The 14,412-nt window shown below is 43.7% G+C and overlaps 1 protein-coding gene across 2 annotated transcripts; it reads right to left on the minus strand.

Annotated features, from left to right (window-relative positions):
* Nucleotides 1-2,001: 2,001 nt before the first annotated feature.
* Nucleotides 2,002-13,003, minus strand: LOC103044276 (CXXC-type zinc finger protein 4). 2 transcript variants are annotated; one of them, XM_022662150.2, is made up of 3 exons: nt 12,420-13,003; nt 9,405-10,536; nt 2,002-3,019 (listed from the first exon to the last, which is right to left on the minus strand). In XM_022662150.2, exons 2-3 carry the CDS (start codon nt 10,425-10,427, stop codon nt 2,972-2,974), a joined length of 1,071 nt encoding a protein of 356 aa, XP_022517871.1. In that variant the 5' UTR covers nt 10,428-10,536; nt 12,420-13,003; the 3' UTR covers nt 2,002-2,971. The 2 variants fall into 2 exon arrangements, with proteins under 2 accessions (XP_022517871.1, XP_022517870.1); XM_022662149.2 differs by having other exon boundaries at nt 12,416-13,003.
* Between the last annotated feature and the right edge of the window lie 1,409 nt (nt 13,004-14,412).

Here is a 14,412-nt window from a genome sequence, read left to right on the forward strand (position 1 = left end):
GGAGCAGCCTGGTGGCCAATCTTCATTATTTGCACATTGCACCAGTAAGAGCAGAGTGTGAAGGTTCAATTAGCAGGGTAAGAGCACAATTTTGCTCAAAATATTGCAATGCACACAACATTATGGGTGACATACCAGAGTTCAAAAGAGAACAAATTGTTGGTGCATGTCTTGCTGGCGCATCTGTGACCAAGACAGCAAGTCTTTGTGATGCATCAAGAGCCACGGTATCCAGGGTAATGTATACCAGCATACCACCAAGAAGGACAAACCACATCCAACAGGATTAACTGTGGACGCAAGAGGAAGCTGTCTGAAAGAGATGTTCAGGTGCTAACCTGGATTGTATACAAAAAACATAAAACCACAGCTGCCCAAATCACGGCAGAATTCAATGTGCACCTCAACTCTCCTGTTTCCACCAGAAATGTACGTCGAAACAATAAATTATTGTGGTCTAAAACCAGGTTTCAGTTTCACTCTTCAACCCCTGTACTAGTTCATGCTGGTGCAGATCTGATAGAGCTGTTGGTAAATGGTTTCTTTTTCCATTTGCTTTGTTGCTAAATCAGGACCAAGAAGTGCATGGCATCTTTTAATCAATATAAATATATAAAGACAATTGATGTCATCATCAAATGTGTCTGATCTCACAAATGTGCCCTTGTTTCCCAGCATGCCGTCTTGCGTGGCAGACTACCTGAATGCGAAATGGAGAACTCGCATGCGAATATATCACTAAGCCCTTTCAATAAACGGTTCTAGGAAAACACGATGCTAGGAAAACACGGCTCTGCCTGGCCTTCAAAAGGAAAAAGCCACCATAATGGTGCTGAAAACCCTTTAGCCCTATGGTGGAAAAGAAGCCATTGTCTCTGGTTGCTGTACAGTTACTTAAATCATAAAAAGTGGGTTGAAGGGCATAGACAAGCTGTCTTAAAACTGGGGACTTAAAGTTCCTAAGACACTCCAGGTCCCCATCAAAAATAAAAAAATCTTCCCTTCATAGATTCCATTCTGGTCTTCAGGACCACTGGTAGTCCTGCACTATTACAGATCATGCAGCACTACTGTAAACAGTTACAGAAATGGAGGGTGGAGGGGGGTGAAGATACTAAAATGGTCTCATTTTGTCTGAATTCCTTGAACTGTGGTTATTATTTTTTCGCCTGCGTGGGCCGGCCGTGCCGCCTGACCTCCAGCTTTATCCGGTGGGCCGATTAAATAAAGATGCTTTTGGGAATAAAACCTATCTCTCCTCCTCTAACCCCATATCTCTCTCTCTCTCTCCCTCTCTCTGATGTAAATCATCCACAGAGTGAAGGCATCTGCTGCCCCTCCCACATTCTAGAACACAGGGTGCTCATGTCATTGTAATTCATGTTGCCTAGCAACCCGGCAGTCGTCATAGAAGCTCAACAATAAAAGGATGACATGTACAGTGATCTGCTCTAAAGCTGAAATATTCCACCATCTTCCGCCATCTTTTTCCCCCCTGCTTTAGAGCGCACACACACACTCACACACACACACACACTCACCCAGCATTCATTATTCCTCCTTACTGAAAGCTCTGTGCCTCAGACCTGTTATTAGTGCCTTTTACCACTCCGGTTACCACTCCTCAAAAGCAGGCTGACGGCTCAGCAGCCAGGCTGAGAGAGAAAATGTTGTGATATTACATTTCAGAGTGAGAGGGGTGTTTCCTCAATCTTGCCTTCTTCTGTTTTTTTTCTTCTTCTTCTGAAACCAGCCCTTTGTGTCGACAGGGGAAACCATTTTACTTGCGCGAGAGCGTTTATCAAAATGGATTCCAGAAGATGGATATGAAATCCATCTGTTGGCCTTGGAAAAAAAAAGGAGAGGGAAAAAAACAGTGACGTACTGAAGCATTTTGCTGCATATGAACAATGGTGTTAGTCAAAGAGGAGCACTAAAAGGAAAATAGAGACTCGTCGCGAGAAAGAGAGAGAGAAATAGATTCACGTTTGACACAAAGAGTTTTGTCCTAACGGTCTTTTATTAATCAAGACAGTAAGGCATCACAACAGCAATGTACAAAGTTATTTAAAGTCTTTAATTAAAACCAAAAACACATTTTCTACCCATGCAACAGTGAAAGTGTTAGGAGTGTGGACTGGGGCCGAGACTGTGACTGGGACAACCTTCGGCAGCTCTCGGACCCCAGCTCGACCTCACGTTTATTCCCCTATCCCGTGTTTATCTGATTTTTCTGTGTGAAGTCTAACAGCAAACAGAAAATCCAGAGGAACCTGATTTCTATTCATCCCCATTCAGACCACATCTGTATCTCCTGTCTCCAGCTGTTTCAGCCAGTGGCCGCAATCTCTCCTCTCCTCCTTTTTTTGTCATTCCTGCAGCTTCTCTCTTCCTCTGAGGCAGTACAGGTACTGCTGAACACTGGGAATGCTGATCTCTGTTGCTTTGAAGGGTTAACATTTGTTTGTGCTGGGCTGGTGTGTGTGTGTATGTGTGGTTTTGGTGGATTGAAGTGTATGTGTGGTTAGATTGGAGTGTATTTGGTGAACTGGATGTGTGGTTAGACTGGAGTGTGTGTGGTTAGACTGAAGAGTGTGTGTGTGGTGGCTGGAGTGTGTGTAGTTAAATTGCAATATGTGTGTGTGTGTGTGTGTGGGGGGGGCGTAGTTTTCTACAGAGGGGGGTCTAAATGAATATGTGTCTCCATATTCAGCCAGTATCGATCATCCAGAGAGAGAGAGAGAGAGAGATCCAGTCCAATCCATGCTGAAGCATCCTGCACTCCAAAGAGTGTATTCCTGATTCGCGGAGTGTTTAAGGGAGTCCAGTGGAATGACTTTGATTAAGTGTGGAGTTCTGCGGTTCTGGTTGGTGGTCCCTCTTGGTGGTCCGGTGTGTGAGTCATAATTTACGGTCCGGTTCTCCGTGTAGTTCGGAGTCTGGGGTTGGTGTTTTTCCTTTTTTTTCTCTCTCAGAAGAACCAGCGGAAGGTGTCTGCTGCTCCTACAGAGGAGGCTCTCTGTGGACACACACACACTAGAGGAATTAGGACATTAGAGGAATGAGTGGAGTTCACACACACACACTTATTAAAAGTTAGGAGGATTTTGGCTTCTTCTGTAGATCTAACACTTTGGGGATATTCGTCTTTATTCTGGACAGAACTCGCCTTTTAGATGCATGTTCACCCAAACACATCAAATACCAAAAAGCCAATTTAGATCATTTCAGATTTGGATTTCAAGGTATTTAAGCAACAAATCACTTGGACACATAAACTGAAAACTATCCAGGAAATTAATTATTTTTATTTTGAAAAACGAAACAAGCTAAATCAGTGTCTGTTTGAAGCAATAGTTGAAGTTAAAGTCTAATTTAATGAGCAACAAAAATAAAAAAAGCATCAACTGGTATCTCCTGTTTTACCCAGATGTTTTTCAGATTATTCCCATTTGCTGAATTCAGCCCTGCTAATGTTAATGCTTAAATCCCTGTCCAGTAACTACCATAGAAATGAAAGTGTACAGTGAAAGTTGCCTGAAAAGCAGTACAGGCTCTTAGGGGTACTGGACATTGATTAAGCCTAATTTTGAACTAAACTACAGTGTCAATACAGGATCAAGTTTGAAAATTGTTTTATCCCTGAATAAACCAGATTTATTCCTTCCATTCCACTCCAATCTATCTGATACTGTCTTGGAGTTTATGCATTTCAGTATGGTTGAGTTCAAGGCCTTGGGGAGCATAACATCTTAATGTAAACCTAATTAAACAATGGCATAGAACCTTTGTTGTTTGGGGCCACAAGTTTCAAGGTTATGATAGTGGACATGAGAAAGGGGAGGAGACCTCATCAGCCACTGTTCATCCGGGAACTTGAAGTGGAGGGAGTGAGCAGATTCAAATACCTGGGCGTCCACATCAGTCAGGACCTCACATGGACAATAAACACAACGCAGCTGGTCAAAAAGGCTCAACAGCGGCTGTACTTTCTGAGGAGACTGAGGAAGTTTGGGATGTCTCCCAAGATCCTCAACAACTTCTACAGCTGTGTGATCGAGAGCCTCCTGACCAGCTGCATCACCGTGTGGTACGGCAGCACGACTGTGGCAGAGCGCAAACGTCTGCAGAGAGTGGTGAAGACTGCCGAGAAGATCATCAGGACTCCACTGCCCTCCCTGCAGAGCATCTACCACCACAGAGTCCACAGGAGAGCTGCATCCATCCTCAAAGACTCCACCCATCCCCAGCATGGACTGTTCACACTTCTGCCCTCAGGCCGGAGGTACAGAAGTGTAAAATGCAAGACCACCAGGTTAAAGAACAGTTTCTTCCCCACGGCCATCAGACTCTTGAACACACCTAAGGAATGACCCTGCCTTCAGACTCTAAACACACCTCAGGTATAACCCTGCAATCAGACTCTTGAACACAACTCAGGAATAACCCTGCACTTTACTTCAACATGTTTACATTGCAGCCGTCACTTTACTGTTAATCTTTTTTTTTATATATATATAGTTAATGTCCATGACTGCATTATTTCGCACTTGCACTTTTTTTATACATTTCTTTGCTTAAGTAACTTTTATTTTTTTATGTCTTTGACAATTAGTTTAATATTTATAACCTTATTGTATTTTTCTTGCACTTTTTCTATCTTCTATTTGGCATTCTTGGCGAAGAGCAAAGAAAGAATTTCATTGTACACTGAAACCCGTTTCTGTACTGTACATATGACAATAAACTCTTTGAATCTTGAATCTTGAAGGTTATGCTGAAGAAATCTTAAGTAATCCTTCTTCTTTATTGTTTTATCACCCTTTTGTCATGTTTTGTGCAACATACCAGATGCAAAACAGATGCAGAACATGATGCTACCTCCATCATGCTTAACAGTAGTTACAGTGTTATTACGCTATTACGTTATTAAACAGCTTTTTAGTTTTTTGCTAAAGTAATTAAAGTGCTTAGCATTTTTAACATACAAACAAAACATCCAAACCTGAAAATATGTACATTGTTAAACAATAAATGTTTTATGTTTTGTATTAAAATTGATTTAGTTTATGAGAGCTGGCATTTAAATACAGGATTATGAGGAAACAAGAATTTAGTCTTTAAATGATTCTTAAAATGAGGATCGTTAGCATCGAAGCACCAGCATCTGTCAGCATCCTTGGACCTCTGGGAAGAGGGAGCGTATTTTACCCAATAAAGGGATTAGCCAATCAGATGAGGGTAGAGGAAGGATTTCCTGGCTTCTTCTCATGCACGAAAGCACAGCTAATCAGATTAACTCCACTCAATTCCACACTGAAATTGTCCTGAATCCAGACGTCCCTGCAGAGCTCCAGTCAGGTAGGCTGCTCAGCTTTAGCCCTGCAGGCCTGTGGGCTTGATTTTCACTGCAGCAGGAAAAGCACACAGCCTGACAGCATGACAACATGGAAAGAAGCAGGCGTAGGACCAGCTGGTGGAGAAATATTTCCCTCCATCTGCTCTCACAGACAGGTTCAAGGGTTCTTCTATGTTGCCATGCTGGCACGCTCCTTTAGACACTCAGCTCGCCACCTCGACGCAAAACACAAACCACCCAAACGCCCGCACGCGCTCCCCTTCAGCCCCTGCGGGCATGCCAGGAGATACTCCAGCATTCGTTTATGATTTATACATAACCCTGAAACGGCTAATAACCAGAGGCTAGAAGAACTGAGCAGACATGCCCTTAAAATCACTTTAACCTCTTAAAATTATAAAAGTATTATTAATCTTAATGGATATTGTTCAGTAGAAACTGCTGTGAAACTAATATGAATCTAATTCAGAACCTGTACATTTGAAAGCGCTTTCGCTAGCTCACTGCTAAGCCGCATTAGTGCTGCAAATTTGCCACCAGTCAGAATGTTTGTTTGAATAAACTAAGAAAATGACTTAAATTATTTATCATTTATTCTTTAGGTAGTAAGAGCAAACTGGCAAGTTCTAAGCTAAGGTGTCAGCTTGTACTTTTAGCAAATGAGCTGCTAGCTAAATAAACTAATTACATAGCCTGCTAGCTATTAACTGTACTACGCTACTCAAGCATTTTTTCAACAAACAGTACAATAATGCACACTACGATTATGAAAAATATCTTTAATTAAAATACCTGTCTATGTTGATTCTCACCATTTTCACCCTAAATTTTAAAATGATCTCTTTTAATATGTTGGATTACTGAGTTGTGTAAAGAGTTACAGAATTCACCTATAAAAAAAAACATTTACAATTCTTAGTAGTGGGCTTTCTACGCAGAATTTTTTTATTTTTTCCCCTATTTTTTACAAATTAGCATACAAAAAAAGCCAGATATATAGTACAATATGGAATAGCTAGATTATATGTAAAGCCAAATTGCAACAAAAAATAATTAAAAAAAGCAATCAACATATCAAGCCATAAACACCTTCATCACGGCCGGTATTCTACTGTTTCACTAAATGAATCCTTTTGCTTGACATACTGTAATGTGTTAAACTTACAGTAAATGTTTTCCCACCACCCTAAAACTTAACCTGCACAAATATCCAGCCTTTATAAATCCATGGCGATTCTTCTAACAGTTGGCAGTTCTTCTATGGATGGTCCTATCATGGCACACAGCTTTTCAAACTTTGCATCACACATTTTAAAATGCCGTATCCAAAGCTCATCTGAAAAGCTTGTCTCTGCTCTATACTCTTCCATATCTGTCTGGTGTGATTGCGACCTCATTTGTGCGGTGGACAATATCAGAGTGGCACAGACATTTCAATCCTCATAAGGTGGGCCATTGCTTGTCATGCTTATTGACAGCTAAAATAAAAGAATGCAAATGATAAAGTGAAGTAAATCTTCCTCATTGCACAAAACTTATGCTAAATGTTTGTAATAAAACCCAGTAAGTGACAAATAACCAGGCAAATGCTGGACTTAGTTTAACACTTTATATAGTAATCTGTTCATCCTTAACCCTCTATGGTATGGTGTTGCTTTCAGGCAGCAAAACACTTCTTTGTTTATTGCATTATCCTTTCAATGTGTTTATTTTTATTGTGGCTATTTTGTTTGCATTCTCTTACTAAAACAGTGTTTTTTAATTGTTTTGTCTCTGGCAACATTATGCAGCTGCATAACAAGGCAATCATGTTCTTATTTTTTTGACAGATATATATACAGTGATCCCCAAGCTCTGAAAAAGCAGGCTAAAATATTTTTTCAAATTTGAAAATCATGCTTTAAAGGTAAGTTAAGTTAAGTAAACAAAGAGAGCCCCTCCTATATTTTTACAGCAGAAATTGTTTTGTACACAGGTAGACCAGAAATGAACTGTTTCTGGAAATTTAATTTGATGCGGATGATATTTGCTGTTTTGCTATTGTTTTGCGTAAAATAAACAGTGTATATTTGATATTTTAAACAGATATTTGATGTTAAAAACAGATTCATGTTTTCATGTCAGAAAGCTGGTCTGTTTCAAACTGTCTAAAATTGTACTGAACTTACTAGTGTTTGTATGGGTTTACCAGACTTTAACGTAGTGCCCCTCAGTCTGGTACAGTTAACCCAAACTATTGAATAAATTGTACAATTTGCACTTGATCTGCTTTCAGCCGAATTGTTTTTAAACAGCAGGAGCTGTAAAGTGGAGAAGGGCGGTGTGTTTAAAGGGTTGTTGGTATTGGTGTACTTAAATGTTTGAGGTTCTTGTAAACTACATTGCCACCATTAAGGCCTGCAGCGTCTACAGGTATTCACAGCTCCTGTGTCCTACTGATTAAGTTATCTCCTTCATTAAAGAAGACGACTCATTAGCAGATTCAGGTGGTGGCATGCAGGGCTGGAACGAATACCCTAATCTCTGTCTCTATTCCTCTGCCTCTCTTTCTCTCTCTCTCAGAATCCTTGGTCTTCTGCCATGTGGACCTTTTCCTCCATGTTTCTCCCAGTGCAGTTAAGGAGGGTTTCCATGCCTCCTGTATGGGGAATATCGAGTCTGTTTGTGTGCCACTGCTTCTTCAGTGCTCTATGGCAGGAGAAACTGGTCCTGGATCAGTGCAGAAGGGCTGCTGGCCTTCAGTACTGCAGTGGGTTCAGCTGCTGCTTTCTGATTGAACATTACAGCCAGCTTACAGCATATTGCCTCATCATGTCCCTAACACGCATACACCCCTCCTCCCATACACAGCGTGTGTATGTGTGTGTGTGCATATATATGTGTGAGTGTGTGTGTCAGACCAACCTACTGAAAGGGAGAGAAAAAGCCAGAGCCGGGGAGAGAGAGAGAGAGAGAGAGAGAGAAAGAGAGACTGAGAGAAAGAGAGAGAACCGGCATAGTTCCAGCTCTAAAGGGCTTTGGGAAATGTCCCAACCAACCACTTGTGCCCTCCACACACACACTCACACATACACACCCACACGCTGTGAATGCCTGGTGGTTAATTAGTGCAGTGTATGCCAGGACTGGGCTGTGTTCCAAAGCCACAGCATCATCGCTACCAATTACGGGCGAGCGGGAAGGAGGGGAATGTGCAAGTGCAATTAAGGGACTTTCTGATTGTGTGTGTGTGTGTGTTTGTGTATGTTCTGTATGTATGTGATGTGTGGGTGTATAAATCAGTGTTGGGAAACTTATATTATGAAACTATGCCAAATTAACATTCTGTAAAAATTTCATAAAGAAAGGACAACCGATAAAATGGAAAACTTTACTTTAAAAAAATAATGTCATGTACTGTATAAACATATGTGTGCAAACTTGGGATAGCAGTATCATTAAGTGTTACCTCAGGGAATGCCCACACTGTTATCTTGTGAGTGAGGCTGAACACTGGCCATCATGCTCATGGCAAGATGATGTGGCCTGATAATGGGTGCCAAATTGAGGGGATATTACATTTTTCGAAGTAGTGCGAGTTGGGCTACATTAGGGTAGCAGGCACTACCACCCACAGTGGACAGCACAGTGGGTGGTATTGTTTGAGAGTGGCAGCATCTGGCAAGATTTTCTGCGCAATTCTGTGGCTGCAAGAGGTCAGTGTGAGACTGCAGGTCAGTGCATCGTTCTTTAGCTTCCATGGATCATGGGACACAGAATAAATAATGGGACACAGTAGTAGGTTCTGTCCCATGGCTTTTGTAAATGTAAGTTTTTTTCCCCATTACATTAAAGGGTCTATTTTAAAAAAACATACTTATTTAAGACAATGTTAAAATAAGTTTTTGATGTAGTATTTACATATTTATGCATGTTCAAGTCATACACTTGTTAACCCAGTTGGAAAACCAAGCAGATTTACAAATATTAAACATGTACACGTTTTATGTGTGTGTGTGTGTGTGTGTGTGTGTGTGTGTGTGTGTGTGTGTGTGTAGTTCTTTACCTCCACTGCGCTCCCTGGCTTCTTCTTTAGCTCCTCACATTTCCTGAACTTACAGATCTGATGACCCGTCTTCCGGTTCCGGCACGAGCTGCACACGCCGCAGTTAATGAGCCGTCTGCAGGGGGCACACACGCCGCACCGTTTCCGCTTCCGCTTGGCTGCTCCTCCGTTGCCACCCCCTCCACCACCACCACCGCTGCTGTTGCTGGCACCGCTGCAGCTGCCGCTGGCACTAGCATTGGCGCTGAGCGCAGCGGGCGAGCCGGAGCAGGACGATCCGCTGTGCTGGCAGTCCGCTGCCGCGTTCGCAATCTGAAATGCACTGTCCGACATTGTTACCCCTGACGATGACCCTGCGCCCGAGTGCAGCGTCGTCATGACAATAACCCCTGGCGGCAGAGATAGGCCCCCCAGCGGTGGAGGCATTCCACCAAACGTGGCTCCGCCCCTTTCGGCCTCTCCAGCACCCCCTGGCGGTACCTTGAGGCGATTCATGCACTCAGCCCCGCCCACTGGCAATCCACGGCACTGCTCGGCTGTCAGCGGGGAAAGGAAGTTGTCTGCGGTGGGCATGGGGAGGGCAGAGTCCTGGCCCAAGTGCTTGGCAGGCATGTGGACGTTGACCGGCTCAGCCCGAGGCATGGTGGCTCGGTGTGCATGGGCACCATTCACATTGACAGCGGCGGCCGGCTTGCGGCCCCAGAGCATGGCATTGTCACAGGGCCAGGGGGGCATGGCAGAGATGCGGGCGGATGGGAAGATAGGTGCAGCGATGCGAGCGATCTTTGCCGTCTGAGGAAAAGGCCCAGCTGCAGCTGCTGCGGCGCTACTTTTTGCGTAAAAGTTGGCGAATGAACGGTAGCGCTCCATCTGGGCGCTGTAGTCCAGAACAGGGTTCATACAAGACTCCATCTGCAGGGGGAAGTCCCGTCCGGGCGTAGGTGTGTAGTTGTGGGCATGGCCATGGGCGTGGCCGTGGGCGTGTGGGGTCTCCATGCACACGCTGCTGCTCATGTTCGCCATGGGAACGGAAACGTGCACGGACACATAAACACACGCGTGCTCTCACACACACACACAAATGCACTCAAAAGACACACAATAACGTATACAACCATCCACAACAGTGTTTCTGTGGAGAAAAAGAGAGAGAGGGAGAGAGAGCAATAGGTCAGTTAGAATTAGTTAAGAAATCTTACTTTAACTTACATTTGTTTAAATTAATAAAAATTCAAGTAGTTCAGAGTGGGTCTGGTGTAAAACACTCTCTTCCAGAGAAACTTACTCTTGGGCCTTAAACAAATGTGTGCCAACATGAGTATCAAACCCATAACCCTGTCACCAACAACCTGCTGCTCTAACCACTGAGCCACAACTGCCCCAAAGCTCCCTCACTAGGGCGGCAACGATTGGTCGAAGTAATCGAAATTTCAGTGTAAACTGAATTGACTGAATCGTTCAATTGTAACAGCACCAGACTACACAAACTGCTGGTGACAGAAACGCATTGGGAGAGGGATAATGGGCTCAGTCACAAAAAACTGCACAAACACAACAGATTACATTTTTACTAAATATCATTAATTTCCACATTGAAACATCTTTTAGGCATTTAAAGAGAATTTAATTCCATGCCCAGCTTTTTTCATTGTAAAACAATCATTATAAAAAAATAAGCATTAACTAATTGAATAATAAAAAAAATCATCAGATTAGTTAAATACCAAAATAATCATCAGTTGTAGCCCTATCCCTCACAGAAAGGTATTCGACCAAATAGTTTTAAGTACACTGCCTGATAGCTGAGACAGTTTTGAGATGATTTTAGGTCACAAATGCATTTTTTAAAACTGCATATATAAAACTAAAGAAAGGATGCATGTCTATATTTATCAATAGTTTATATTTAATTTTCATATAATCCGCCAATGTGGTGTAGGTTCACTGGTGCATTTAAATGGTAAATAAATTGCCCATATTTGTGTTGTAGCCATGGTGACAGACACCTTGTTCCATTTACCAGCAATGTAAAGAAAACAGTCTATACGTTTCCCATTTCTCTAGAATGAAGCGCATATCACACCAAACCAACTCTGAATGTGATCACATCACAAACACTGCATTTTTAATGGATGAAGGATTTATATCAGTTCAGATCACCTTCATTGAATGACATGACGACATGACATGTTTATGAACTCTAATTGTAGCAGGCATGGGATATTTACAATGCTATATAGCATTATATATATATATATATATATATATATATATATATATGTATATATATATATATATATATATATATATATATATAATGCTATATAGCATTGTAAATATGTTTAGGAATATATACATGGATATATCTATTGTTCATATTCAAATTTTTCCAGGCTCAGGATTCCAGCATAATTCCTTATTGTCTCAGGCCTGAGGATTTTCTCAGGATTTTTGTTTTGGCTGAGAGACAGAGAAAGAGAGAGAGAGAGAGAGAGAGAGAGAGAGAGAGATTGCAGCTGTGGCCAACCCCCCTCCCTCCTCCCTCTACTCCTCCTTCACCACCCTCTCCTCCCCCCTTCCTTTCCCTCCCTGCAACCCCCCCGCCTCTAACCCCCCCCCCCCCCCCGCCCCCAACCGTTTTGCCCCGCTACCGTCGCCTCGAGCATCAATTACGGTAATTACTCTCTGCCTGCTGCGGCAGGGCCGCGCGGATCAGAGGTCATTAACGGGAGCACCGGGGAGGCGCGCGCGAGGCCGGACGGACACCGCGGATGCAATTAAAGGGGCGACGGATTAAATCCGCGAGACCGAGCCAGTCTCTCTCTCTCTCTCTCTCTCTCTCTTGCTCGCTCTCTCGCTCGATCTCTGGCTCGCTCTGCTCTGGCTCGAGCGAGAGAGCGGCGAGAGAGAGAGAGAGAGAGACAGAGAGAGAGAGCATGCATCAAAAACAGCGGGGGGAGGGGGGGGGGAGGGGGGGAGGAGGAGGAGGGAAAATGGACGAGCTTTCTTACCTACCGGACTCTCGCGGCGCCTTCACGAGCCCTCAGCGCGGCGGAGCATCGCCCTGGCAGCAGCACGCGCGCGCGAGAGAGAAAAAGCCCCCCTAAAAGACGCGCGTGCACACACACACATATAGGCTGCACTACTACTACACACGCTCACTCACTCTCACACACGTACATACATACGGTTCATGCACGAGACCACCCACCACCAGCCCCCCTTTGGTAAAAAAAAAAAAAAAAAAAACCCAAAACATACGCACACACACACTCACACTGAAATACACACACGAGCGCACGAGCCCTTTCTCTTTTTTCTTCCTCTCTTTTTTTTATATAACCGCTAGCCCTACGTGTAGCGCGAGCGTCGGCGGCGGCGGCGGCAACGCGCGCTAAACACCGAGACCTAACGGGAATAATAAATAATATTGACGCTGCCAACGACGCACCGTCCTCAGGGGCGGGTATGGGTGACGGAAGGGTAGACGGCTCCTCCCGGTGTGTGTGTGTGTATGTGTGTGTGTATGTGTGTGTGTGTGTGTGTGTGTGTGTGGCTGACGGGGGGCTGTGAGGTGAGAGGAAGCGCCGATGCGGACACCTACTGATCATTGGCTGTAAATTACTGTGGAAGGCGCGCGCGCGGGAGGCGCGAGGCAGCGACCGGGGGTGACACGCGCGGGAAACGGGGGCTGGGGTGCGCGTGTGTGTGTGTGTCACTGTCAACGCACCTCCCCAGCTGCCCAACGGGCGCCAATTCAGGACCCACAGCGCGAGCTCCCGGGCTTTTTTTTCTCTGCTCGGGATTTTGCGGTTCATTACGGTTCCGCTGCGGCTCGTTACCGTAATTACCCGCAGGGCACCGGGAGGCTAATTACAGTAAAATGGTGCAGAGGCGGGGAGCCGTTTTCCCGGTGGAGTAGATCCCGACCAGTGGGGATTTAGAGAGAGAGAGAGTATGTGTGTGTGTGTGTGTACTTGCGTGTATTTAGCGCCTTGTGGGGTCCGCAATCACCTCAGGATGAAGTAAAAAAAAAAAAAAAAAAAGTGTTTTGTCGTTTTGTTGGTGCGGGGACTTCAGGCTTCCCTACACTAGATAAATGTTTTTTTCATTTCACATTTTTTATTAAAAATTAAAATGTAATATTTTAAATTAGTATACCTTTTAAGTTAAATATAATTTAACATTAAAATTCGTTTTTTTTTCATGTTATGAAACATTTAGCTTAGCATAAGACCCCACTATGATCAGAAAACAAGCACCTGTGTGAGAATAGACAATTCAAATTTTTCGTTCCACCTTAAATGGTGCATCAGTTACATTCTGGCGCCTCAGGCGTTAGAATGTAGCTGCTGCTCTGCTTAAGGTGGAACCAAACATTCGAAAAACAAGCCACCTTTAGCTTCCTGAAATTAGGTATCTGTGCTTTAATTTGTGTTTAAATTTCCTTAAAGTCCTCACATCTGTTAGCCCAGACAGATTACTAAGCGCCCAGATTTTTATTAAAAGACAATAAAACACATAATAACTAGCTAAATGTCTTACTACGTATTTAGCACAGCTAGGTATCTGCACAGCTAGTTAGCTAGCCACCAAGAATGTGCTAATAAAATTCAGGCTAAATAAATCTGTCAGTCCTGACCCGTAAATCAATCCGTATCCTGGCTTATCGACGCTGGTCTATCGATTTAACAATTAACCCGAGCAGCGTGAGAGTGTTTGCGCGAGACACACGCTTCATTTGTCATATTCACGGTTTTTATCAGTTTAAATAGCGTGAAACCGGTGAATGTTTTCCTCTCACAATGTGCTGCAAAGTCCTTGGCTAACCGCCATTGCAAGCAGGGCGACTGTTTGCCTGACACTCTTTAACTGTCATTGGACGCTTTTGACGCTTTATCGCCTTGGCAACCCGCTGCGACGACCGCTGTGTTGTTCACAGATTTATTTATCTTCACATTTGTTTCCCGCCTGAATTTCGGCAAACCCCGCCCTCCTGCGCTATGGA

The sequence above is a fragment of the Astyanax mexicanus genome, chromosome 13 (genome assembly GCF_023375975.1).
Source record: "Astyanax mexicanus isolate ESR-SI-001 chromosome 13, AstMex3_surface, whole genome shotgun sequence".
NCBI classification, from domain to species: domain Eukaryota; kingdom Metazoa; phylum Chordata; class Actinopteri; order Characiformes; family Acestrorhamphidae; genus Astyanax; species Astyanax mexicanus.

Coding starts and splice junctions, on each gene's coding strand:
- LOC103044276 (XM_022662150.2), bottom strand. CDS start 10,427: ATGGCGAACATGAGCAGCAGCGTGTGCATGGAGACCCCACACGCCCAC. Junction 3,020..9,404: donor AGCCAGGGAGCGCAGTGGAG/GTAAAGAACTAC, acceptor GTGTGTCCACAG/AGAGCCTCCTCTGTAGGAGC.